Source organism: Chanodichthys erythropterus, chromosome 16 (genome assembly GCF_024489055.1).
Source record: "Chanodichthys erythropterus isolate Z2021 chromosome 16, ASM2448905v1, whole genome shotgun sequence".
Classification (NCBI taxonomy): Eukaryota; Metazoa; Chordata; class Actinopteri; order Cypriniformes; family Xenocyprididae; genus Chanodichthys; species Chanodichthys erythropterus.
Genome location: NC_090236.1, coordinates 12,965,232 through 12,992,421, shown reverse-complemented (window position 1 = coordinate 12,992,421; position 27,190 = coordinate 12,965,232). Strand labels below are relative to the sequence as shown.

The 27,190-nt window shown below is 35.9% G+C and overlaps 1 protein-coding gene across 1 annotated transcript in view; it reads left to right on the top strand.

The window, feature by feature from the left end:
- Positions 1-27,190, top strand: part of pip5k1cb (phosphatidylinositol-4-phosphate 5-kinase, type I, gamma b) — a 57,488-nt gene that overhangs the window by 8,010 nt on the left and 22,288 nt on the right. Inside the window, exons 2-10 of the mRNA XM_067362251.1 lie at positions 15,525-15,556; positions 16,362-16,454; positions 17,761-17,891; positions 18,402-18,519; positions 21,369-21,521; positions 23,088-23,387; positions 23,466-23,671; positions 25,198-25,281; positions 26,754-26,802. Coding sequence (XP_067218352.1) covers positions 15,525-15,556; positions 16,362-16,454; positions 17,761-17,891; positions 18,402-18,519; positions 21,369-21,521; positions 23,088-23,387; positions 23,466-23,671; positions 25,198-25,281; positions 26,754-26,802 — 1,166 coding nt within the window. The remainder of the gene's footprint in view (positions 1-15,524; positions 15,557-16,361; positions 16,455-17,760; positions 17,892-18,401; positions 18,520-21,368; positions 21,522-23,087; positions 23,388-23,465; positions 23,672-25,197; positions 25,282-26,753; positions 26,803-27,190) is intronic.

The window sequence follows — 27,190 nt, the reverse complement described above, 5'->3', positions numbered from 1 at the left end:
CGTACAGTATGTATTACATACACCAATCAGGCATGACATTATGAGCACTGACAGGTGAAGTGAATAACACTGATCATCTCTTCATCACGGCACCTGTTAGTGGGTGGATATATTAGGCAGCAAGTGAACATTTTGTCCTCACAGTTGATGCGTTAGAAGCAGGAAAAATGGGCAAATGTAAGAATTTGAGCAAGTTTGACAAGGACCAAATTGTGATGGCTAGACGACTGGGTCAGAGCATCTCCAAAACTGCAGCTCTTGTGGGCTGTTCCCGGTCTGCAGTGGTCAGTATCTATCAAAAGTGCTCCAAGGAAGGAACAGCGGTGAACCGGCGACAGGGTCATGATGGCTCATTGATGGCTGGCCCATGTGGTCCGATCCAACAGATGAGCTGCTGTAGCTCAAATTGCTCGTGAAGTTAATGCTGGTTCTGATAGAAAGGTGTCAGAATACACAGTGCATCAGTTTGTTGTGTATGGGGCTGTATAGACCCAGACCAGTCAGGGTGCCCATGCTGACCCCTGTCCACCGCCGAAAGAGCCAACAGTGGACACGTGAGCATCAGAACTGGACCACGGAGCAATGGAAGAAGGTGGTTAACAGATCGGGTGCGTGTGCGTCTCTTACCTGGGGAACACATGGCACCAGGATGCACTATGGGAAGAAGGCAAGCCGAGTGATGCTTTGGACAATGTTCTGCTGGGAAACCTTGGGTTCTGCCATCCATGTGGATGTTACTTTGACACGTACCACCTACCTAAGCATTGTTGCAGACCATGTTCACCCTTTCATGGAAACAGTACTCCCTGGTGGCTGTGGCCTCTTTCAGCAGGATAATGCTCCTGCCACAAAGCAAAAATGGTTCAGGAATGGTTTGAGGAGCACAACAACGAGTTTGAGGTGTTGATTTGTCCTCCAGATTCCCCCGATCTCAATCCAATGGAGCATCTGTGGGATGTGCTGAACAAACAAGTTTGATCCATGGAGGCTCCACCTCACAACTTACAGGACTACTGCTAACATCTTGGTGCAGATCCCACAGCACACCTTCAGGGGTCTAGAGGAGTCCATGCCTCGACGGGTCGGTTTTGGCAGCAAAAGGGGACCAACACAATATTAGGAAGGTGGAAATGGAAGTTTGTTCAAATTAAACATGTAAACAGTTGTTATCATAAAGAGTTTTTCCCATCTTGTTTCCAGTGTAGCTTTAAGATATCAGATCAATTCTGACTTCATAACATGAGATAAGTGCATTAAAATCATATTGCGGTCTATAAGACCAGAAGGAGTTAGTTATGCATGCAGCGTGATTGTCATTTTGACATGTGCTGGAGCTCCTGCGGGATTGAAGGGATGAAAGAAATGCAGTCGTCTTTGAGTTCTGTCATGTAGTGTGTGGCACATCATCTGTGAGCCGACATCACAGGCTTACGTAACTAAACGCCGAGGAAAGACTCTTCCAGCTGTTTAGATCAGAGAACATGGATCAGATAAGCTGATTATGAACTCCAGCTTCATCTTCACCGCAGGGCCACACACAGCACGAGACGCCGTTCAGAAGGTTCATTGCTCTGAGGTTGAGCGCTCATTTCTTATGAGACTTAATGGAGATCTCAGGTATGTTTCATTTTGAGTTTCAGCGTGATCTCGGATGCTTCTTCTAAGAAATAAAGGAGTCAATAGTTGCCATGCAGTGAGAGTGTAAAGCTGCTTTGAGTTTGATGAGAAGTAGGAGCCTTGAGCAAATTTCATCTCCTTTTAATCTTCTTAATTTGCTTCATTATTAGTTTAATTATTAGGCTTCATTTGCTTTGCAATTAACTGTCTTGGAGAAACAGTTGAGATCTGATTATTATGGTTGTATTTGTGTCCTCTCCTTTTGACTTTAAATGTAGGCTCAGTCTGCTGAGTGATTCGCTCCATCTGTTTGTCTCTGTAATGCTTGTGAGTTTTTAGAGTAACAAGGTCCTTGATGTTGTCATGTGGCGAGTACAAATGAAGATGAGCATCCCGTCGGCATGGTTACACGGCCGGTGATGGTGTTATTTGCTGAAGGTGGCAGATCTGTCGTTGAACATGAGTGGAGAGGCCGGATTAGTCCAGTGATGCGTGAAATGATTTTTCAGCCGTTCTGAGAAATGAGAGCAGCTCTGTCCTGGGTGAAAGTATCATTTCTCAGATTTGCTCATTTGAAAAGGTCACACAGATCAGAGCGCTAAGCTGCGAAGTGCCAGTTTTTCAGGAGATAATGATTATATGGGACAGCAGGTACCTGTGAGGACACGGGATCGGCACATGCAGACTGTGGGAATGTGTGTCAAACTAGGACTGGGCGCTACAGATGAAAGGTGTATCCTTTGGCCTAGATATGTACAGTATGAATGTATTTGTTCTGGAATGGCTTTTTTTGCTTTTGCATTTTTCCACAAGCATTCATTGTAGTCAAAGAGATTCAGAATGTTTAATTATTAAAAGTAAAGTACTATTAAAAGTGAAGTTCAAAATAATCAAGGCATGTTTTCAATTTTGTGATGCCCAACTTTCAACCCTGATTTTCTGGGTGGTTGCTAGGGTGTTGTTAGTGTGGTTGCCAGTGCTTTGTTAGGGTGTTTCTAGGGTTTTCTGTTGAGTTTGCTAGGGAATTGCTTGGTGGTTTCTATGGTGTTCTGTTTGGAACATCACTATGCAGTTGCTAGGGTGTTTTGGGTGGTTGCCATTGCCAGTGCTTTGGTTGCTAGGACATTGCTAGGTGGTTTCTATGGTGTTCTGGGTGGTTGCTAGGACGTCACTATGCAGTTGCTAGGGTGTTGTTAGGATGTTTTGGATAGTTGCCAATGCTTTGTTAAGGGGGTTGATGGGGTTTTCTGTTGAGTTTGCAAGGCCATTGGTAGGTGGTTTCTATGGTGTTCTGGGTGGTTGCTAGGACGTCACTATGCAATTGCTAGGGCGTGGTTAGGGTGTTTTCGGTGATTGCCAGTGCTTTGTTAGGGGGTTGCTAGGGTTTTCTGTTTGGTTGCTAGGGCATAGCTAAAGCTATAGTCACTATGCATTTGCTAGGGTGTTGTTAGGGTGTTTTGGGTGGTTGCTAAGGCATCATGACTCAGTTGATAGGGTGTTGTTAGGGTTTTTTGGATGGTTGTAATTACTTTGTTAGTGGGGAGGCTAGGGCTTTATGTTTGGTTGTTAGGGCATAGCTAGGTGGTTTCTAGGGAGTCACTATGCAGTTGCTAGGGTGCTGTTAGGGTGTTTTGGGTGGTTGCTAGGGCATCACTATTCAGTTGCTCGGGTGTGTTGTTAGGGTGTTTTGGATGGTTGTCAGTGCTTTGTTAGTGGGGAGGCTAGGGATTTCTGTTTGGTTGCTAGGGTATAGCTAGGTGGTTTCTAGGGAGTCACTATGCAGTTGCTAGGGTGCTGTTAGGGTGTTTTGGGTGGTTGCTAGAACATAACTATTCAGTTACTAGGGTGTTGTTATGGAGTTTTGGATGGTTGTCAGTGCTTTATTAGTGGGGAGGCTAGGGCTTTCTGATTGGTTGCTAGGGTATAGCTTGGTAGTTTCTAGGGAGTCATTATGTGGTTTCTAGGGTGTTTTGGGTGGTTGCTAGGGCATCACTATTCAGTTGCTAGGGTGTTGTTACGGTGTTTCGGATGGTTGTCAGTGCTTTATTAGTGGGGAGGCTAGGGCTTTTTGTTTGGTTGCTAGGGTATAGCTAGGTGGTTTCTAGGGAGTCACTATGCAGTTGCTAGGGTGCTGTTAGGGTGTTTTGGGTGGTTGCTAGAACATTACTATTCAGTTGCTAGGGTGTTGTTACGGTGTTGGATGGTTGTCAGTGCTTTATTAGTGGGGAAGCTAGGGCTTTCTGTTTGGTTGCTAGGTTATAGCTAGGTGGTTTCTAGGGAGTCACTATGCAGTTGCTAGGGTGCTGTTAGGGTGTTTTGGGTGGTTGCTAGAACGTTACTATTCAGTTGCTAGGGTGTTGTTACAGTGTTTTGGATGGTTGTCAGTGCTTTATTAGTGGGGAGGCTAGGGCTTTCTGTTTGGTTGCTAGGGTATAGCTTGGTGGTTTCTTGGGAGTCATGTGGTTGCTAGGGTGTTTTGGGTGGTTGCTAGGGCATCACTATTCAGTTGCTAGGGTGTGTTGTTAAGGTGTTTTGGATGGTTGTCAGTGCTTTGTTAGTGGGGAGGCTAGGGCTTTCTGTTTGGTTGCTAGGGTATAGCTAGGTGGTTGCTAGGGCATCGCTATTCAGTTGCTAGGGTGTTGTTAGGGTGTTTTAGATGGTTGTCAGTGCTTTGTTAGTGGGGAGGCTAGGGTTTTCTTTTTGGTTGCTAGGTGGTTTCTAGGGAGTCACTATGCGGTCGCTAGGGTGTTGTTAGGGTGTTACTATGCAGTTGCTAGGGTGTTGTTAGGGTGTTTTAGATGGTTGTCAGTGCTTTGTTAGTGGGGAGGCTAGGGTTTTCTGTTTGGTTGCTAGGTGGTTTCTAGGGAGTCACTATGCGGTCGCTAGGGTGTTGTTAGGGTGTTACTATGCAGTTGCTTGGGTGTTGTTAGGGTGTTTTGGGTAGTTCCCAGTGCTTTTCTAGGGATGTTGCTTACATTAAAAATTCCAAGTATTTATTTATTAATTCCCTGTTCAATTGTTCATTGTTTCAAACATTCTCCTTCGATGACACATCTCTGTGATGTTTTTTTTGTTGTTCAGTTCATGCAGCTTCTTGTCAAACATGCAGGGCTGAAGCATGACTGCATACGTCTGAGGTTGTAAACACTAGTTGCGTAAGAACAGGAGCTGAAGGCTGGAGCTTTATTTAGCATTTCCTCAGCCGTAAGCCGTTGAGTTTCGCTGCATATCAGCGTCTCATCCAGCCCAACTCATTGACTTGAGAACATAAACACAGCCAGTGATACAGACGATTCCTGCTGAATCCCTGGACACATTTGATGATGTTATAATGTTCTCATCTCACCTTGAAACAACTGAGACCATAAACCTTCATGAGAGAGAAGAAGGTTCTTCAGAGGAAGATGTCATTGCTCAGATGTTGCTCAGGTGACTCAGTTAAGCTTCATTTAAGTATCAACTTTGACTCTTAACTTTGCCATAAAAAGTACAAAATGAATATGAATAGCAGCTCAGATCATTTGATCATGGATGAATTAGATGCAAAACGTTTGAGTTCGTATTGAGATCTCTGAATTTTGACAGCAGATTTTGGTGTCTTAGCAAATCTGAGCAGTTGTCAATTTCTCAATGCAGATTGCCATCAAATCCATAAAGTGCACAATATTTTTTAAAAATGTTACTGTATGCTGTATGCTTGTTGTTATTTGAGTATTATTTATATACTATTATAGTATTTATTCATATTTTAAATATGCTTTAATTTATTTTTTGCACAGTCAATTTAGTTTTAGTTTGTTTTAGTCATTTTTATGTGCATTTTGTCATTTTTTTTATTTTTTTTTATTTCAGTTTTAGTACTTATTTATTTCAGGTCAGTCATTTTCATTTAAGTTTTTTATTAAAAAAATTTTTTATATAGTTTTAGTAAAAAATAACAGCACTGATACTATGTTTTTGTTGACGTACCATGGTAACACACCTTGGCAAATACAACAATACTGTATATGATAATAATTCAGTATCATATATAGTTATGTAATGTATTATCCTTTTACTATCCAACACTATCTCTGTACTGTGGTAGTCTTTTGTAGTTTTTTTTTAAGTGTAGTGTGAAAACTTTCCAACATGACATTTTACTATATAGACACTCAGAATGCAAATGTCATGAGTGTTTTGACACATTTTACAGGATGAATCATTGTGAAACTGCTGTTCGATTGAGTTTCAGCTTCGTTTAGTGGTTGTTTGACTCAAAACAGGTGGATTTCCCAGTGAAGCTCGTGTGATTAAATGTTTTATTTGGCTGATCTTGACTTTTAAGTGCTCTTGATTTACTGTTGTGTGTGCATGGTCACATCAGGACACGTTCATTTCTCAAAGCCATATTTAACCACTCAAACTCTCGGTTCTTCTTCTCTGATTTCTCTATAACTCAGCTCAGGATGTTAGTGAAGCACTGAGCAGGTTCACTTTCATTTTAAGGTTGATGATGATTAATCTGTCAGACTGTGTGAAGAGATGTGAGCAGGCAGAAGATCTGAAGTAAAGCTGACCTGGTAAATGTGCTGATGTACATCTACTGCTATAGATGCAGTTCTAAGGCAATATTGAAAATAATGCATGAAATGAAAATACGTATGTTCTTGAAAATCTATTGCATTGCTTTTAAGCATTTTATTCGAAATTACGCATAATGATCCTGAACTAGTTTGATCAAACACTGTTTTAGTATCAGAAGATGTGTGTGTGTGTGTGTGTGTGTGTGTGTGTGTATATGTTTACTGTCCTGACCCTAATCCCATCATAGCCCAGTACAATCTGACGGTGACCAGAGATTATCACCGGTGGAACATTCCAGTCTGGTTATTTTCCCACAAAAACTTTGAGGCAACACATCCATCCATGCATCATTTATCAGCAAGGTAACAGGGTCAGCAGTTTAAAAAATTAAATTTGTAAGCACATAACACAAGACACTTCTCTTTAATTAATTATTCTAACACATAAGCTAATATCTAACACAAGCACACAGAAAGTACAGAAAGAAAGAAAGTGAGGAAAGAATGAGTTTTAAGAGAGTGAAATGATGAAATCCCAAGTTTCTAGCAATGTGTGCACTTTGTAAAACCTGACCTGAATGAACCATCAATCATTAATTTAACCCTTCTATCGTTTCTTAGGCGGGGTTATTAAATTTCAATCAATGCACCACTTCGGCTAGAATCTTGAGGCATATTTGCGTCTGTTGTTTGTGTCTTTAAATGGAGATTCCCTTTTTTGGCTTGGTTTCCCGAGTTTGTTGATTCGGTCTTTTTATGTCTGGATTGACGTTTTCTTGGGAGGCCAATCACGTGGGTGTGTTGGCGGATGAATGGAGTCTTCCTCGTGGCTGAAGTTGGAAGTTTGAGGCGGGCAAAGACTGTAGAGTCGTTAAACTTTGCAGCAAAACTTAACTTGGAACACGAGACTCTCAATGGAAAAGAAAGGAAAGTACACTGCCCTCCAAAAGTTTGGAAACACCCTAGAAAAGTGGGATTTTGGACAATATTGGCATGAATCCTTTTTAATTTGTGATAATTTTGCACTGATAAGGGACAACACAAACTACGAAAGCATATTTTATTATACAGAGGCATGAAAAAGTATGTGAACCCCTTGCAGAATCTGTGAAAATGAGAATTATTTTAATAAAATAAGAGGGATAATAAAAAATGCATGTTATTTTTTGTTTAGTACTGTCCCGAGTAAGATATTTTACATAAAAGATGTTTACATTTAGTTCACAAGACAAAACTATAGCTGAATTTATTAAAATAACCCCATTCATAAGTCTGTGAAGCATTGATTCTCAATACTGTGTGTGGTCACCTGATGATCCACGACTGTTTTTATGTTTTGTGATGGTTGTTCATGAGTCTCTTGTTTGTCCTGAACAGTTAAACTGAGCTCTGTTCTTCAGAAAAATCCTCCAGATCCTGCAGATTCTTCAGTTTTCAAGCATTTTTGCATATTTGAACCCTTTCTTTTGGAGGGCAGAGTAAGTGAGACGAGAGTAGTTAGATGGCTTGAATGAAGCTGTTAACCCATCTTCTTCTGATCTTCTCATCTGATTCTTTGTTCATGTCCTGAATTTTTAAACTGAGGTGTTTGTCCAACATCTTTGACCAATTAGGTATCGTCTTTGATTCAGAGGTGGCTTTCCTCCTCCTCCTGCACCATAAATGACCTGGTGGAGTTCAGTTTAGATATGATTTCTTTAAAACGAATACAATGCATTTTACACAGATTTCATTTAAGCCAATATTTGAGTTATGAACAGAGATTTACACCAAACAAGGCACACTTTCAATCAACCATTCAATAGTTATAACAATTACATGAACTGTGAGTGATCTGAGCGTAATGGTCACATATGTAGACATGATATAGAATTATGTCCATTTAGAAATATTATGGAACGATCTGATGCATTTTTGATATGTAAAGTCTCAGTCTGTGTGTGTTTTAAGAGATCCAAACAAAAACAAATCTGTCTTTTAAATTAAGACTATCTAAATAAGTTAATCTATCATGTGCTTCTGTGTATAAAGTTAGAGATTGTGAGTCCTTGAGACGTTGTGAGTTGTTTCTGGTCGTCTATCTGCTGCTCTGTGCCCTCGTCCTTGGCACATGGGCTTTTCCCGGTCTTATCCTCCAGTGGGCAGACACCAGCCGTAATCTCTGCCTCTCATTGGCTGCCGGTCGAGTCCAGGTGACCAGAGAGCTTGTGGAGTTCGTCAGGGCAGCAGATTAGTTCCTCCTGTCAATCCAATTGAGCTTTGTCCTTTAGGACTGATCCGACTCCAAATAGAAACGAGCCACGCAAACCACGGCCGTAAGGATTCCTATGACATCTGAGGTGTGTGTTTCTGACTTTTATTCTTTCATGCATGATATTTCAGTGCATAAAAGTCTATCAGCAACTGTTTTTGATTAAAACATATGCATAGCTGCCATGAATCTTCAGTTTTTGGTTGGAGGTTGTTCCTCATGTGGATGTTATGATGTGTGTTGCATTGATATGAGCTTTCAAACTGGCACTTTGAGGATGTTTTTGTGCAAACTTCTCCGAGTTTAATGCACTGAAGACATTTGCTCGGTTCATTATCTCATCTGTGTATCCTCGAGGCTCTCATCAGTCATTATATGTTCATAAAGCATCTCTTTAATTGATTGCCTCCAGCACCGGGATGAAATTTTTCATGTTCTCCAGAGAAAAGCTGCAGTGCTGGAAAACTCAAGACGGCAGTGTTCCTGCTTCATGTAAATGAACTATAAATTCAATAGTATGATTTCTGAATTAGGCGTATCCTATGGATGTGAACTGTGTTGATGTAGACGAGCTGTAATGAATCATGTTCTCTTGTTAAATTCAGCTGGTTTTCAGGCGGTTTTTCTCTCTCTCTGTATTAATTTGGAGGCTGGTTCCCTCTGGCTCTCATGACGGACTGACTTTAATGTGTCTGGACAGTTTGTGGCCTGACCTGCTGTTGTTTTTCCTGATGTTTCAGGGTTGAACTGATTCTAGTGCTGTTGCTGGGGCAGAAATCACTCGTCTTTAGTGATTAACAGTAGCTGCATCTACTAGGTTTAAAAACCTCCTTTTATGTCAGATTTACCTTCATCTTGCAAATGATTTTATCAGAATCAATTCATATTAAAGAGTAGCACTGACGATATTCATCATAAAATAACCTCCATTTATGTCAGATTTATATTCATCTTATCAAAATCAATTTATTGTAAGGAAACGGTACCGTTACATATTATCATATACAGTATCATTGCATTTGCCAAGGTATTGGTATTACCATGGTACGTCAACAAAAAAAAAGGTATCAGTGCTGTTATTTTTAACAAAAACTATATATATATATACATATAAAAAAAATAATAATAATTAAATTAAAATCTTGAATGAAAATGATCATCATGACATGAAATAAATAAGTACTAAAACTTAAATAAAATTGAAGAAATATTTAAAAATGACAAAATGCACATAAAAAATGACTAAAACAAACTAAATCTAAAATTGACTGTACAAAAAAATAAATTAAAGCTTATTTAAAATATTAATAAATACTACAATAGTATATAAATAATACTCAAATAACACTGCATGGTATGTAAACAATCATATTATTTATCCGTATTTTTGTTTTTTCCTGAAAAATAAATTTTATATAAAGTTTAAATATATAACAATTTATATTAAAATATAAATATAATTATTTATAAGTATTTTCAATTTTATAATTAAAAATAATTTAAATTAAACTTTAAATGTGAAAAATTTACATTTGAAAAATATAATATAATATATATATATATATATATATATATATATATATATATATATATATATATATATATATATATATATATAATTATATATATATATATATATATATATATATATATATATATATATATATATATATATATATATATATATAAATAATATATATATATATATATATATATATATATATATATATATATATATATATATATATATATTAATTTTTTATTTAAATAATTAGTATTCTAGAACACATATAAATGATTTTTAGAATTTTTTTCTTGACATCAGCATACAATTCTTTACATTTATTATTATATTTCTTTTTCTCCAGCTATTTTTTTTTTTTTTTTTTTTTTTTTTAATTTTAAAAATAATTGTCATGAAATTTAATTTCAAATTAGAAGAAATAAGGAATTTGTGAGATTTACTCCAAAACTGTAATGACAATGCACAATATCATCCAGTATATCCATATATTACTTTAATTGTTTTGACTTTATGGACGTCTCATTATACCTGTACAATAAGAAGTTGGTAAATCCACTAAGTCCACTTCACATTCATAATTGCTGAATTTGCCTTTAACTTGTTTAAATCAAGCCTTGATAATTGAATGTTATTCTACAATGACACACAAATATTTCATGCTTTTTCATGCATTTATTCTTCCGCTTCATGCGTTACACTCATGTGCAATACAGTCAGTTCATTTGTAGGTCTGTGTAATGATCTTAATCATTCAGTACTTGCTCTTTAAGTATGACCATCACTGAGGTCTTTTGTTTACAACTGAATGAAGTGACCAGCAATCATAGCTGTATCTTAAGTTTCTCGACATTTAAACAGATGAATATAAAGCGTCGTGAGCAGTTGGGTGTGAATCTCTAACAGTCTGTTGGCTTTCTCCCACAATGCTCATGGCGAGATCCAGTCTGTCGCTGGCCCGAGTTAGACCATATATTTCTGCTTTGCGTTGTCGATTTAAACAATTACAGCATTAATGTGACTTTTTTTAACCTCCTCTTTTCAACCATGGATTTTATTTAGATTTTCTTGGCATCTGGCAGAACACTTTGATTAGTCATTTGAGGGCAGATTTTGAAATACAATCATCATGCAGAAGTATGTGGTTTTTGTTAAAACGGCATCTATGAGGCCGTGTTTATTGTGGTGTTGCTGTGTGATGTTATTACCGCTGAATGTGATTCTGCTGCCTTCATTTAAGGCGCAAATGTTTGCATGATTCATTCTTTCTTCTGATGTGCTTTGACTTGCTATTGTTTGTAATAAAACAATTTTTTTTCTTTGCTTCTTTAATGTGTGTGTGATGCAGCATTCAAGAATTCAGGATTTATGTTCTTTGTTTCAGATGTTGTTGATTGCAGTGGTATCTGCTTTCTACAGAGGATTATCCACTTGATGTTCTAGTAGTGATGATTATCATTAGCTGTGTTTCCATCCACCTTTTGTTATGCAAATTTTGAGATATTGCATAAAAAAATGCTAGATGGAAACACCAAGATGCACAAAAATTCAAAAAGATAGAAGAAGACATGCACATAAACTGATGCAAACACATTTACCGAATAAATCCCTTGATGGACAACACAAAAAACATCACAGCATTTTGCCTCAACTGATGATGTGATTGGACAACTGGACCAATCGCAGCATCTCAAATGTTGGTTGCTCGTTCTGAAACACCTGAGACAAAGTCTGTCATCAGAAAGATTTGGTTTAAAGAGGAACCTTTCACAAGATGTAATATCAGTCTCTGGTGTCTCCAGAATGTGTCTGTGAAGTTTCAGCTCAAAATCCCCCACAGATCATTTATTATAGCTTGTCAAATTTGGGTGTGAGCAAAAACACCATTTTTGTGTGTGTCCCTTTAAATGCAAATGAGCTGCTGCAAACAACAACAAAGCTGGAGAATCTCACGCAGCCAAAATGAGGAAAGTGTTCAGCCTTACATTGTTCAAACTGATGGAGAGACTCAGGAAGAAGTTACAACTTTTAGACGTTTCTGAATGGTTAGTGGATAAATTGATGTAGTTGCTGTGGAGTTGATTCAACTCATCCACTAGCATGTGCCGTCATGTTCATCTTTTGTGTTGAATGTACCCTCGTTTGTGAGGCAGTCCGGCGTAAAATGACGGCATGACAACAACACTCGACTACAACAACTCTTCCTCTTCTCTAAAGCAGCCCAACATGGCCCCGCCCCCTTTGTTGAGTGTTCTCAGGGGCGGGGTTTATGTAAATTGTAGGGTTTGTGATGTCACAAACCCAGGAAGAAGCTCGTTGTAGTCCCTACCAGCCGTTTAAAAAGTGATTTCTGTAAAAGAAAATATCTCCTTTGCATTGAACTTTGAGCATCGTAACTTTGCAGATGTTGTTTATGATCAAACAGCAACATTACACACTAACTAAAGTTAAAAAAGTGAAATTATAATCAAACACCCCTTTAAGGGGCCGTTTACACAACACCATTTGCAACTAAAAACTGAAAACTTTTTATGCGTTTTGGCTGTTCATTTGCATGACAATGGCGTTTCGGGGCCTGAAAATAATTTTTTTTTGAAAACAGGATTCGAAGTGCAAGTTTTTGAAAACGATACCGTTATTGTCTCCGTGTAAACAACAAAAACACAGATTTGTTAAAAAAAATAGTGACATGCGCATGCATATTATGTGTCTATAGCACCGTAGTGTTTCTGTACAAAATGACATCGCCATCTACTGACAGAATGCAGCGTTTTTAGTCATTTTCATGGATCCGTGTGAACGGGGATAATTTTGGCGTTGTCGTCTGTATGCGAAAAATGCAAAGAAAAACTTTTCAGTTTTTAGTACATCGTTCCCCCACAGAAGCATCTCACACCAAACACAAGCATCCGAACACATGATAACATAACAGTGTTTATTGCGTTTCAGTCTGCCGCTCATTTATGATTGAGGAAAAAAAGAGACACCATTTCTTCCCCGAACTTCCATTTTTATTACCGATATTTCATGCCAATTTCCCAGGAAGTGATGATTTTGTGCTCTTAAACATGGGATGGAAATGCTGCTTTAATCGCAAAGGTTTTACGCGATATTTAAATTTGTGAGTTTTTGTTATCATCTGGCAATTAAAGAATTCATTCATCCGCATTCATTTTTCTTTCCCGCAGGAGTTTGACTGCTGTACCCAAAATTTAAATGGAGGGATGTATTAAACCTGACTTTTTTTAAGATATGACTTATTTTCCCTGTGGGTGTTTTTTTTATAATGTTAGTCTGATGTTTCTCCGTAAAGACAAAGTTTTTTCCTCCAGCACCATCTGTTCCTCATGTCTCGTCCTCGTCTCTTTCCATAAATCACAGCGGCACAAATATGATTACAATTGATTTGGGCGTTATTTTTGTTTGCAGAGCTGTCTGTCTGCATTCAATTCTGAGATCTAGATTTGTAAAGCGATAGAAAATGAGCCTTGTGTGATATTTCAGAAGAAAAAACCCTGCATTTTAACAGAAGATCAGACGATTAACCATCATTTCTGTGAGTTTTGCGCAGGCAAGCGCCTCCACGTTTTCTTGCAAAGTGTAAAAATGTAGTAACACCCTCTACAGTAAATATGGTTACCATGGTAAATTTCTTCAAAAATGATGTTTTGTAACAGAAGAGGAGCGTTTGGTCGGTCTGTCTGGAAGTGTGTGGACGCTCAGCTTCGTTCTGCAGTGTGTGTGAGAGGCAGAAGTGATTTTCTCAGCAGGTTTCTGTGTATTTATGTCTCTCAGTCGGACGACTGCTGCACATGTCATGCGTTTCCTCGGCTCTCATTATCTGCTTCTCAAGCACATGCGCCTCCACGAGAGACCGCCAACAAAACTGCATCTGCCATCAAAACACACACACACACACTGTTTACAGCTTTACAGAGGATATTCTTGATCTCACAAAATCTGTCCAGGTCACATTTAACCCCAAAATCAAAAGAAACAAAACAGATCATATATTTTGCATGAAGAAAATAAAGCATTTTTTGGATTATTTGCATTGTGATATTATTTTCATGAGAATTAAATACATTTTTCCTGGGGAAAAAATAATGATTTACTATTTAAATAGTGAGTATTTGTGCATCATAGTAATATTTGTTGTACTGCTTACAATTTATGCTGATTTTTTACAGTCTGTCATGAAAATAATGTCACAGTGCAAAAAAATACAGTAACACTTTACTTTAAGACTTAATATATAATGCATTATAAAAGGCATTAATAATCTCATGAATAATTATAACCACAGTTCTAATACTTATCCATTCATTGATACACCAAACAATGCATACTTCTATAATGTATTATATATAAAGGCATCAAATGAAGTGTTACCAAAAAGGTTAATGATCCTAAAATAAGCTTAATGTAATTTTCTGTGTATAATGACCTGGACGTGTGTTGACGAGATTCAGCTGTGTTCCAGGATGAAATTAAGATTAAAAGCACTCTTTTTTTTCAGCGCTGCATTGCTGCTCTAATTCCCAGCTATTAAATTGTCTCACTCCTGTCGGGTGTAAAGCAGGTCAGGTCTCATTTGCTTTCCGTTATCTTGCCTTAATTCCGCGACGCCACGTGCAGAGGGATGATTGACAGGTTTAGTTGTCTGTAACTCCGCCCCCTCCCCTTGAATTCAGTGACACAGAAACATGTGCAAGAAAAACGCAGTGTGAAATAACTGCAAGGCAACACAGAGCTGCAGACTCCCGCCGGTTGTCCTTGGACTGTTATTCACACATTAACCAGTGTGTGTTCAGAATATCATACTATTCATACAGTTCATATTATTTTTGCAGTATGATTGTTTTCTGTACACATATAGTGAGTTATTATAACTCCCAGTTTACAACAGCCTACACTGAGTGGGTAATGTATCCCACAATGCAATGCACTAGTGAGAAGACTGAAAAGGAATATATATAATGCATGATTTTAAACGTCCCTTTCTTGATTCATTCATTAGAGAATTGCATACGAAATGGAAAACTGGATGCCATTTAATGAATGGCAAGATTTTGGCAAGGTTCTCTCAAGGTTATGAACAAACATTCTTCCAGTAACATTAATAGAATGTTCGTTTAAAGTTATCTGGTCTATAATAATGTTCTCAAAACGTTAGCACAAAAACATCATTCATGGAATGTTCAGAGAACATTCAAAAGCAACATTCCATTAATGTTTGAATGATAAAATGGAATGTTTTTGTAACATTTGCAAAAAAACACACCTTAAAAAACTGGACATTTTGAACGTTCATAAAATAATGTTTTCATAACTTAATAGGAATGTTAGCAGAATGTTCTTGGAATATGTTTTTTGTTAGCTGGGTTAATGAGGTTGTGTGACAACATTGCATAAGAGTTTTTTTACTAGTATTGTGCAGTAAGCATTCTGAACATTTTCTCATCTACACAGATCTTTATTTGGTTTCTTTTATTGTTATTAGCAAAGAAATGTTATTATCTCTGTGGGATTTTTGTCATAATATCTTTCTCTTCCTGTGTCGTTTCAGACGCTGCTCTTAAGAAGACCCAGATAACCGAGGTGAAGAATTGTTTGTCATCTATAGGTGACCCTGGACCACAGAACCAGCCATAAGGGTCACATTTTCTCAAAATCATCTCAAAGCTGAATAAATAGCTTTCCATTGATGTATGGTTTGTTAGGATATAGGACAATATTTTGTCGAGATCCAATTATTTGGAAATCTGGAATCTGAGGGTGCAAAAAAAAAATCTGAGAAAAATATTAATATTTTTTGAGAAAATATTGAGAAAATCACCTTTAAAGTTGTTCAAATGAAGTCCTTAGCAATGCATATCCACTCACAAAAATAACTTTCTGATATATTTATGGTAGAAAATGTACAAAATATCTTTATGGAACATGATCTTTACTTAATATCCTAATGATTTTTGGCATAAAAGAAAAATCGATAATTTTGACCCATATAATGCATTGTTGGCTATTGCTATAAATATACTGGTTTTGTGGTCCAGGGTCACATATATTATTGATTTTGGTCATAAAACTCCAATTTTACTTAATGCAATCTTGAGAAGACTTACAGTTCAAGTGTTTCATTCTAGCAAAATATGTTATTGATCTGAGGCTTCGGAAATGGAATTAACTGAAGTATCAACTGTTTCTTCTAAAATTCCTCTGTATGAATAAAAATAGACACAGATAAGTCAGTAGTGGTCATACAGTAAGAGTATTGCTTTAAAATTCATGTGGATAGCAGCTCAGATCATTAGGAGATCAAATCTCCATGTAATCTCTTTGTTGTCTATGAGAGCCAGTTGAGATAAACGTATTAAGGAGATCTTATCAGTGTTTTTCTTCTCAGATGCCATCTTCCTCGTGTCACCCCGGCTCTGGCCTCGAGAAGAAGATCGGTCACAGGCGAGTCGATGCATCCGGCGAGACCACGTACAAGAAGGTGTGTTCCTCACAACTTCAGTCTGCATTGGAAATCTGGGATCATTTTCCCCTTTTAAACCTGGAAATCATCAGTTTTAGGATTTTGAAAATGACTTTTTGACATCATCCCGTATATACACATATATGATACATGATATAACATGATTTATTGACAGAAAATGACATTGAAATAGTTTGAATTAAAAGTGTAAAACACTTATTTTACACAATAGTTTCACTATATTAAAACACTGGAAAATGTGTATTGACAAGGTTATTATGAACCTAACATTTTTATTTATTGATCATTGATCTCAAAAATATTAGCCAATAAATTTGTTTGTTATGAAGGGAAAAATGTTTTTAAACCACTTTGATGGGTGTTTTCCTATATATTTTTATATATAAAAATATATATCTGGTAACACTTAATAATAACATTAGTTAACATGAAATAACAATGAAAAATAAAACATTTTTTAATTTTAATTAATCTTAACTTCAACATTTACTAATACATTATTAAAATCAAAAGTTGCATCTGTTAGTATTATTTAATGGAGTTAACATGCATTAACAATAAACAGTATTTTTTATTAATTAACGTTAACAAAAATGTAAAAAAAAATGTTATATAGTAAAAACATATTATAAATTAATATTTATATTATTGAAAATATTTATAATATTGTAATTGTAATATTTAATATTTATATATGATAAATTATAAATATTATACTTTAATATTATAAACATTAAAATTAGAATATAATATTTTATAAACAAATATAGTAAGAAATGTATTTATATTTTATAAATGTAATTATATATTTTATATAAAATATATATATTTTATATGAAACATTTTTGTAACAATTATATTTTTATATATTTATATGTTTTTTTATTTTAATAAACATAACTATATTTTTAGTGTTGTCAAGTCAATTAATCATGATTAATCGTATCTAACATAAAAGTTTGTAAATATATATATGTGTGTGTATGTATGTATATTTAAACTTTTATGTAAGATGCGATTAATCATGATTAATTTATTTGACAGCACTAAAAAAAAAATTATAATAAACATATATATATATATATATAAACTATATATATATATATATATATATATATATATATATATATATATATATATATATATATATATATATATATATATATATATATATATATATATTTGTATTTTACTATTTGATCCTTTGTATCCTTCATGCTGTTATCCAGTGATTTTATGTCAGGGAAGCAGGGCATGTGTAACTGGTGTCAGAGTCAGAAGTCTCCATCTTGTGTGTCTACAGACGACCTCGTCTGCCCTGAAAGGAGCCATTCAGCTGGGGATCGGCTACACCGTCGGTAACCTGAGCTCCAAACCCGAGCGGGACGTCCTCATGCAAGACTTCTACGTGGTGGAGAGCATTTTCTTCCCCAGGTCAGTATGAGCAGGTTCTGCTGGAACAGGGAGTTTGAAAACCATCTGTTCATATTGTCTCCCTGCCACTGAGAATTTAATTAGTGCTGTTTGCTAAGTCATGCTTCACTAGTTTAACTAACGAATGCTTTTGGCTTAATTAAAATCAAGCACTTATACCAACAAACACACACAGGCTATATTTGATATATAATGTGTGTGTGTGTGTGTGTGTGTGTGTGTGTGTGTGTGTGTGTGTGTGTGTGTGTGTGTGTGTGTGTGTGTGTGTGTGTGTGTGTGTGTGTGTGTGTGTGTGTGTGTGTGTGTGTGTGTGTGTGTGTGTGTGTGTTTGTGTGTGTATGGGATGAGTAGCTTATTCACTCATAAAAAAATAAAATAAAAAATACATATAACACTACCATTCAGAAGATTGAGTTCAAAAACACAGTAAAAACTGTAATATTTTGATCCTAAACCATAATGAGCATCAATCAAATCATGTGATGTCCTCCGTGTCTCTCTCTCTCACAGTGAAGGCAGTAATCTGACACCAGCGCATCACTATCCAGACTTCAGGTTTAAAACTTACGCTCCTGTGGCGTTCCGCTACTTCAGAGAGCTCTTCGGGATCCGACCCGACGACTATCTGGTGAGACGCATCACACACGGGTCGACCCTTCAAACACTGCGTTCGCTAGAATCAGATTGGTTCTGTAGCTGTAAGAGCAAAGTGCAGATCTGAGCTTTATTTCTGTATGTGTGAACATATCCCAGAAGATAATATTATTCCTCAGAGGTCGCTCCAGAGATCTCATTTAGGTTTCATCGAAGCATCATGTTTCCATCCAAAGTTGCACATTTAACTTAAATTTATCAAATTCACTGCAAAAAATGACTTTCTTACTCAGTATTTTTTATTCTTGTTTACAAATATCTCAACATTCTTAAAGGTGCAGTATGTAGGATTTCTGTCCCCTAGAGGTCACTAGAGGCCTATTCTAAACAAAGGCGTAGCTTGATGACGCCAAGTTTGAGTGCGGAATCTTGGGACATGGAGCGGATGGTGCAAAAGAATAGGGATAGGACTCGGGAAGAAATCATGTTCATGGATGCGATTATTAACGTCACTGTAGTGTGAACTGAACGGAGCTGAACGAGGAGCTGGAGCGATTGATCAACACACGCCTCACGAGCAGCGGGACTTTTATTATGACACAGTCGCCGGCGCCACTTCCGCTTTTCCGGTCATGAGTATGAGGTAACGCATTAAAATTGAACGGGTAAAATTGCAATTTTCTCACAATTTACAAATAGTTGGAAACATTTGGGATATTGTAAGTACTCAAGTGAACAAAATATATAACACTGGCCTAGTGGTTTTTGGATATTTTACTACAAAAATCTTACATATTGCAGCTTTAAATCAAGATACTTTTATTTGAGAAGCAAAATGTCTGAAGATATTAAGTCTTGTTTTCCGGTAATTGAATAAGTGAGTTTATGCTTTAAATGAGAAAAAAGTCTGCTGATGGGGTTAGAAAAATAAACTTAATTCAAAGGGGAAAACAAGATTATTTTTTTGACCTCATTAGTAGATATATATTTTTAAATTTTTATAGGTTTAATATGTTTATTTTAAGGTGCTGTAGAACGTCTTTTCAAAAGATGTAGTATAAGGCTAAGGTGTCCCCTGAATGTGTCTGTGAAGTTTCAGCTCAAAATACCCCATAGATTTTTTTTTTATTCATTTTTTAACTGCCTATTTTGGGGCATCATTAACTATGCACAGATTCAGGCTGCGGCCCCTTTAAATCACGCGCTCCCTGCCCTCCCGAGCTCTCGACTATAAGTACAGTTATACAGTGCATAAACAAAGTTCACACAGCTAATATAACCCTCAAATGGATCTTTACAAGATGTTCGTCATGCATGCTGCATGCATGCGTCGGATCATGTGAGTATAGTATTTATTTGGATGTTTACATTTGATTCTGAATGAGTTTGATAGTGCTCCGTGGCTAAAGCTAACATTACACACTGTTGAAGAGATTTATAAAGAATGAAGTTGTGTTTATGAATTATACAGACTGCAAGTGTTTAAAAATGAAAATAGCGATGGCTCTTGTCTCCGTGAATACAGTAAGAAATGATTTATAATTTGATAATCACATTTAACAGTACATTAGCAAAATGCTAACGCAACATTTAGAAAGACAATTTACAAATATCACTAAAATATCATGTTATCATGATATCATGTCAGTTATTATTGCTCCATCTTCCATTTTTCACTATTGTTCTTGCTTGCTTACCTAGTGTGATGATTCAGCTGTGCACAGATCCAGACGTTAATACTGGCTGCCCTTGTGTAATGCCTTGAACATGAGCTGGCATATGCAAATATTGGGGGCGTACATATTAATGATCGATGTTATGTTGAGATTCGTTTGTTTTCCGGAGGTCTTTTAAACAAATGAGATTTTTATAAGAAGGAGGAAACAATGGAGTTTGAGACTCACTGTATGTCATTTCCATGAACAGAACTCTTGTTATTCAACTATGCCAAGGTAAATTCAATTATTGATTCTAGGGCACCTTTAGACTTAATGTCTTTATTTTATATATATATATTTTTTTTAAATCTGTTTGAGTGAATGATTCAGTGACATTCACCAACATTTTCCTGGCATACTGTATACCACAATGCATAAACTTCTGCTCACCAAGGCTGCATTTATTTAATGAAAAATACAGCAAAAATAGTAATATTGCAAAATATTATTAGAATTTAAAACAGCTGTTTTCTATTTGAATATATGTTAAACTGTAATTTATTCCTGTGATCAAAGCTGAATTTTCAGCATCATTACTCCAGTCTTCAGTGTCGCATGATCCTTCAGAAATCAATCTTTCAGTGTAATGTTCATATCGGAGCTGATTGGTTTGGATCTAGACTCTTTATTGAAGAACCAATGAGGGAAAAGTTTCTACAGGGCAGTGCTGAGGGTCATGGGAAGGTTAATGTGTAATTATGATATGAGCGTCTGGAGCTTAAATGAAACTTAAACATATTAGGTGTGTGAAAGCACATGGCTGCTCTATAAGCACACACACACTACCTGAGACAGATGGTGATTAGCACACTAATGCTTTCCTTTTTAAGCACTTAAAACAACAGATATCCTCTGATGAGTGCGTGTGTGTGTTCTTGTATATATGCTTCATGAAAAAATGCAGTTTTTTGTGATGGGTAAATAACAATTTATATTTTAAATATTTCTAAACTTGCTTGAATTTCTTCTGTCGAACATGAGACGTTGCTCTTTTTCATGCAATAAAAATAGATGGTGATTTATGTTAATATCAAGCTCCAAAAAACATAAAATATCATAAAATTATAACTCGGCCAATATGACGTTCCATCAAGTGCTGTATAACTATAGTTCAGAATAAATGCATCATCCTCTGACGTCCTGTTGTGTCTCTCTGTTTGTGCAGTATTCTCTTTGTAATGAACCCTTGATCGAGCTCTCAAACCCCGGTGCCAGCGGCTCCATTTTCTACGTCACTCGAGACGATGAATTCATCCTCAAAACCGTCATGCACAAAGAGGCTGAATTCCTGCAGAAGCTGCTTCCAGGATACTATATGGTGAGTCATCATCTCCATCCTGAACAACTGAAGCTTTAGCACTCTTTGCACACTAGCCATCCGAAATAGTATGCATGATCACAATATAAAGGAGTATGACTGGTAAAGTATGCATCTTAACTTCAGAATTTTAAGCTAACATTGTGCACAACCCTTTTCAAATAGTTTTAAAATGTAATGACGAATGATGTGAAGGTGTTGCAGCAGTAAGAGTAAGTGAAGTGATGATGAAGTTTAGGTAATAAATTTGTGCATGCAAACACAAACTGTATGTAGGAGATTGTGATCGAGATGCAGTTTTTATGACATGGTTATGTGTCCAAATACATTTTTTTAAAGAATTCACATCTGCCAAATGCACCATTTTCAGTTCAATGTGACAAACGAAGACGACACAAATCTGAATTTTAACAAGTTATACATTAGTATAGGTAAATTAACAATATGTACTCTGTTTTTGGACCCAGATATCCCTGTTTATTTGTCAGCATAAGTCCGCTAGATTACTCAAAATGCATAATTTTACAATATCTGATAGACAAAAAATATATTAACAAAAAATAAATAGCAAATATATAAAAGCAAATGATTACTAGTTAAATTACTTAAACTTAAAGGGAGTTAATGCATATATATTTTAAGTAATTTAGAGAATTTTAAGGCCCTCTTTTTTTAAGTTTTAGGAATTCAAATAAATAATTTTAAATGGCACAAATTTGTGCTTAATTTGTGCACAAAATGAGCCTGAAATGCCAAATAAAAAGCATAATTACAGACAGTAAACTTAAACTTCCAAAAGCATAAACATAAAATAACATTTAACCATATTTATTGTATTTTTTTAAAGCCATGAATTTGTTATAATACCATTTGATCTGTTTTCTATTTGCAATAGTGTTATATAGTGTACATTTTTTTATGAATTATATTAAAACTAGTCAGGCGAGCTTGACTAATAATAATTAATAATGTGGAACATTTAAAAACAAAACTGTATTGTCTCCGTTAATCATTTATAGATAATAACAAGTGAGATTGTTGCCCACTGAACTAGGAAATATCCCTAGAAACGTAATATTCGTGTTGAAGTTTTTGGCAAAAGAAAACAGCTCTTTTTCACTGTTTTCTCTAGTCATGTAGCACCGATTTTGAACATTTTTTTTGCATTTCTATTGCTTACAGGAGATGTTCTCAGAACGTTGGCTAAGGTTCTTTCAAGGTTATGAACAAACGTTCTTCCACTAACATTCCAATAGAACATTTGTTCAAAGTTATCCAGTTTTTAATAATGTTCTAAAAACATTGTACATCATTAATGTAACATTTTTTTTCTGCTCTTTTCTCCATTTTTTAAATGTTACTAGTTCAGAGAACATTCAAAAGTAACATTCTCATGTTTCCAAAATGATAAATTGGAATGTTCCCATTTTTAAAACTTTTAAATATGGGCATTTTGAACGCTCAGAGAACAGTTATTTTCCATAACTAAATGAGAATGTTAACAAAATGTTGCCAGCATTGAATTCCTGCATTAAGTGATTCTAATCTGTGTTTTCTCTCCCTCAGAACCTGAACCAGAATCCACGCACCCTGCTGCCCAAGTTCTTCGGTTTGTACTGCGTTCAGTCCGGCGGGAAGAACATCCGGATCGTGGTGATGAATAACGTCCTGCCCCGCGTCTTCCGCATGCACCTGAAGTTCGACCTGAAGGGCTCCACATGCAAGCGCCGAGCGTCCAAGAAGGAACGTGAGAAGTCCAGACCCACTTTCAAAGACCTGGACTTCATGCAGGACGTTCCAGACGGACTCCTGCTGGATGTGGACACGTACAACGCCCTGGTGAAAACGCTGCAGAGAGACTGTCTGGTGAGTGTGTGGATGCGCTCGGTTAGCGCAGGTGTGAGCTGGACAGGTTTATGATAAAGGTGTGATGTTTCTGTGCAGGTGTTGGAGAGTTTTAAGATCATGGACTACAGCTTGTTGTTGGGCGTTCATAATCTGGACCAGGCGGAGCGCGAGCAGCAGATGGAGGGGTCGCAGGGCAGCAGCGACGAGAAGAGACCGGCCGCTCAGCGAGCGCTTTACTCCACCGCCATGGAGTCCATTCTGGGCGGAGCTGCGTGCGGAGACTCCATAGACACCGAAGACACGTATGTCCGATGCTTCGGCTTCTGTTTCAGTAAAGATACACTTCTAAAAGCACAAACATGAAATAACATTCGCTAGATCAGATCAGAAATATTAGATCCAACCCTGGATGAATGTTGAGCATTGAATAATCTTAGTTTTGTATGTTTCCACTGACCAGTACAAATCCAACAAGTCTTATTATACCAACGCAGTGAAAATGATTGCTTCACAACGTCATCCTGTGACATTCAGAACCTTGAAATGGACACATGAAGACAAACATCCCTTGAAACCACACAATCGTACGACTAAACAATAGCAAAATAAGTAATATAAAGACATATTATAATGATGAATTGCATAAATCAAATGACAAATTACATAAATGACTAATGATGATTTAAATTATTATAAAATTAAATAGAATAAAAAACAACACAGATGTATGGTTGCTCTCTTGAATATTAAATACAATAAGACAAATTGTATTTAAGCATTATGTTTTGATATAATGCTTGTTTCCGCCATGAAATAAAAATAAAAAGGTAATTGCAACTTTTTATCTTACAATTCTGACTTTTTTTCTTGTAATTACAAGTTAAATTGTGTGATATAAAGTCAGAATTGCATCATATAAAGTCAGAATTGTGAAATATAAAGTCAGAATTGTGAATTATAAAGTCAGAATTGTGATATAAAGTCAGAATTGTGAGTTATAAAGTCAGAATTGCGAGATATAAAGTCAGAATTGTGAATTATAAAGTCAGAATTGTGAATTATAAAGTCAGAATTGCGAGATATAAAGTCAGAATTGCGAAATATAAAGTCAGAATTGTGATATAAAGTCAGAATTGCGAAATATAAAGTCAGAATTGTGAATTATAAAGTCAGAATTGTGAATTATAAAGTCAGAATTGTGATATAAAGTCAGAATTGTGAGTTATAAAGTCAGAATTGTGAATTATAAAGTCAGAATTGTGTTATAAAGTCAGAATTGCGAGATATAAAGTCAGAATTGTGAATTATAAAGTCAGAATTGTGAGTTATAAAGTCAGAATTGCATTTATATCTTGCAATTCTGATTTTATATCACACAATTCTGACTATATAACTCATAATTCTGAGAAAAAAAGTCCAAATTGTGAAATAAAAAGTCGCATTACCTTTTTTATTTTTGTATTTTGTGACAGAAACAAGCTTCCACAGTTTGTTATTTGCAGTTAGGTTCATTTTGACCAGCAAACATCAATAATTACTTTCAATAGTAGAACCCACAACAATAAAAAAGTGAGATTTCTGACGTCTTCGGTTTAAAGAAATCCGGTCACATTAATATGCCTGTTGAAGTTTTTGGTGAATTAAATGCCACAGTCCTTTTTCTCTGTTCTCTCATGTAGCACCGATTTTCTATTTTGACTGCACAGACTGCCTGTTTTATTAAAAACCCATGTTGCCAGTTGTGAAGATGCTTTGAATTGTGTTTTAGAGCTCTTTAAATCAAGATCACTAGTTTGATTTGATAAATCATCTCTCTCTCTGTCTGTAGAATGGGTGGGATCCCTGCGGTCAGTGGGAAAGGAGAGAGACTCCTGCTCTTCATTGGCATCATAGACATCCTGCAGTCCTACAGGTGACACACTTATAACTCTATACTGGAACGCATTTGTTCATAAAGCACGCTTCAAATCGGCTTTTTTCTCTAAAGCAGCGTATCGAAGATCCAAGAGTCCAATTTTAGCAATTTGTGTATTGTCCATCTTAAATAGTATGCATGATCGCAATATAAAAGAGTATGATGTTTCTGCTGTATTTTCAAAGTATCATCTAAACATTAACATTTTATCATGCACAACCCTTTTCAACGTTTTTTAAAAATGTTTTGAATGTGATGTGAAGCTGTTGTAATGAACTTGTGCATGCAAACACAAACAGTATGTAGGAGTCTATGGTCAAGACAGATTTATGTTATATACATTATTTTTTTAATTCACATCTGCCAGATTTAAGTGCAGTTTTCATTTGCCACAAATCTGCTCTGTTCTCTAAAATCACATGACCCACTAAAAAATACTTAATTTTAATGCTCACATTTATAGAATAAAGCAAAGCTGTCAAGAGATGAATATACACTCTAAAAAATGCTGGGTTAAAAACAACCCAAGTTGGGTTGAAAATGGACAAACCTTGCTAATAGGTTGTTTTGACCCAGCTATTGGGTTAAATGTTTTCCCAATCTGCTGGGTAGTTTTGTTTAACCCAACTATTGTGTAAAAATTACTGTATTGTTGCTTAAAATGAACCCAAAGTATGTTGTAAATTAATATTTATTAGTATGTTTAATAATTAATAATAATAAGTTTAATTAATAATTAAACAATAATGTTAAATTGCTTACTAATAAATGTTCACCTTTTGATTACTATTGTTGCCTCTAGTAAACGTGTCTGATTTTTAATTTCCAACATATTTGGGGTTCATTTTAAGCAACAATACAGTTATTTTTAAACAATAGTTGAGTTAAATAAAACTACCCAGCAGGTTGGTCAAACATTTAACCCAATTGCTGTGTCAAAACAACCTATTAGCAGGGTTTGTCCATTTTCAACCCAACTTGGGTTGTTTTTAACCTTAAGATTTAGATTTATAATTTAAATTTAAATTTATTTTTAATATATTTTTTTAAAGTTATGTTATATCACATTTAAGAGCTAGATGTAATATTTAATAGTTTTATATATATTGATATATAAAAATCATTATAAAATAATTATTAAACAGGAAAATATTATATGTATTAAATTAAATATTATATGAAAATATTATTTGCAAAATTGTAGAAATATTTGTTTTAAGCTAATTAGCTTTTTTATTTATTTTATTTTAAGTTGCATATGGTGCAGGTGCCCTGTTGTTTTGGGGACAGATATTTTCTCTCTCATTCTGCTCCTCTGCCTGCATTAGTGTGTGTTTTTGCTCTATTGCTGAGTCATTAAGACTGCATGAAGTTGCAAAAAATAAATCCAAAGCTCTCCCATCAGGATACTCAGCAGTGTGTGGTTCTGTGAATCTGTGAGCTGACGTCTGTCTCTCTCGTTCATGCAGACTCATTAAGAAGCTGGAACACACGTGGAAGGCTCTGGTCCATGATGGGGTGAGAAACCTCAAATACATCATCATCTTCACCATTATGATGTGTCATAGTCCTCAGAGCATTAATACACATCTGCTCTCATCTGTATAAACACAAGCTGTGACGGCACAGACAATTGACCTAATATACTTTTTTACAGTTTTATCTATCTTTAGTGTGTAATGTTGCTCACCCTGTGCCCTCCTTTATTAATGCATGAGATGTTTGATGTATGTCTGTGTGTGTGTGTGTGTGTGTGTGTGTGTGTGTGTGTGTGTGTGTGTGTGTGTGTGTGTGTGTGTGTGTGTGTGTGTGTGTGTGTGTGTGTACTGGAGATTCACTGAGACAGTAGATAGACTTTGATAAGGATCATTTGTGTTTGGTTTCGCTGTAGATCTCAAGTCTAAGA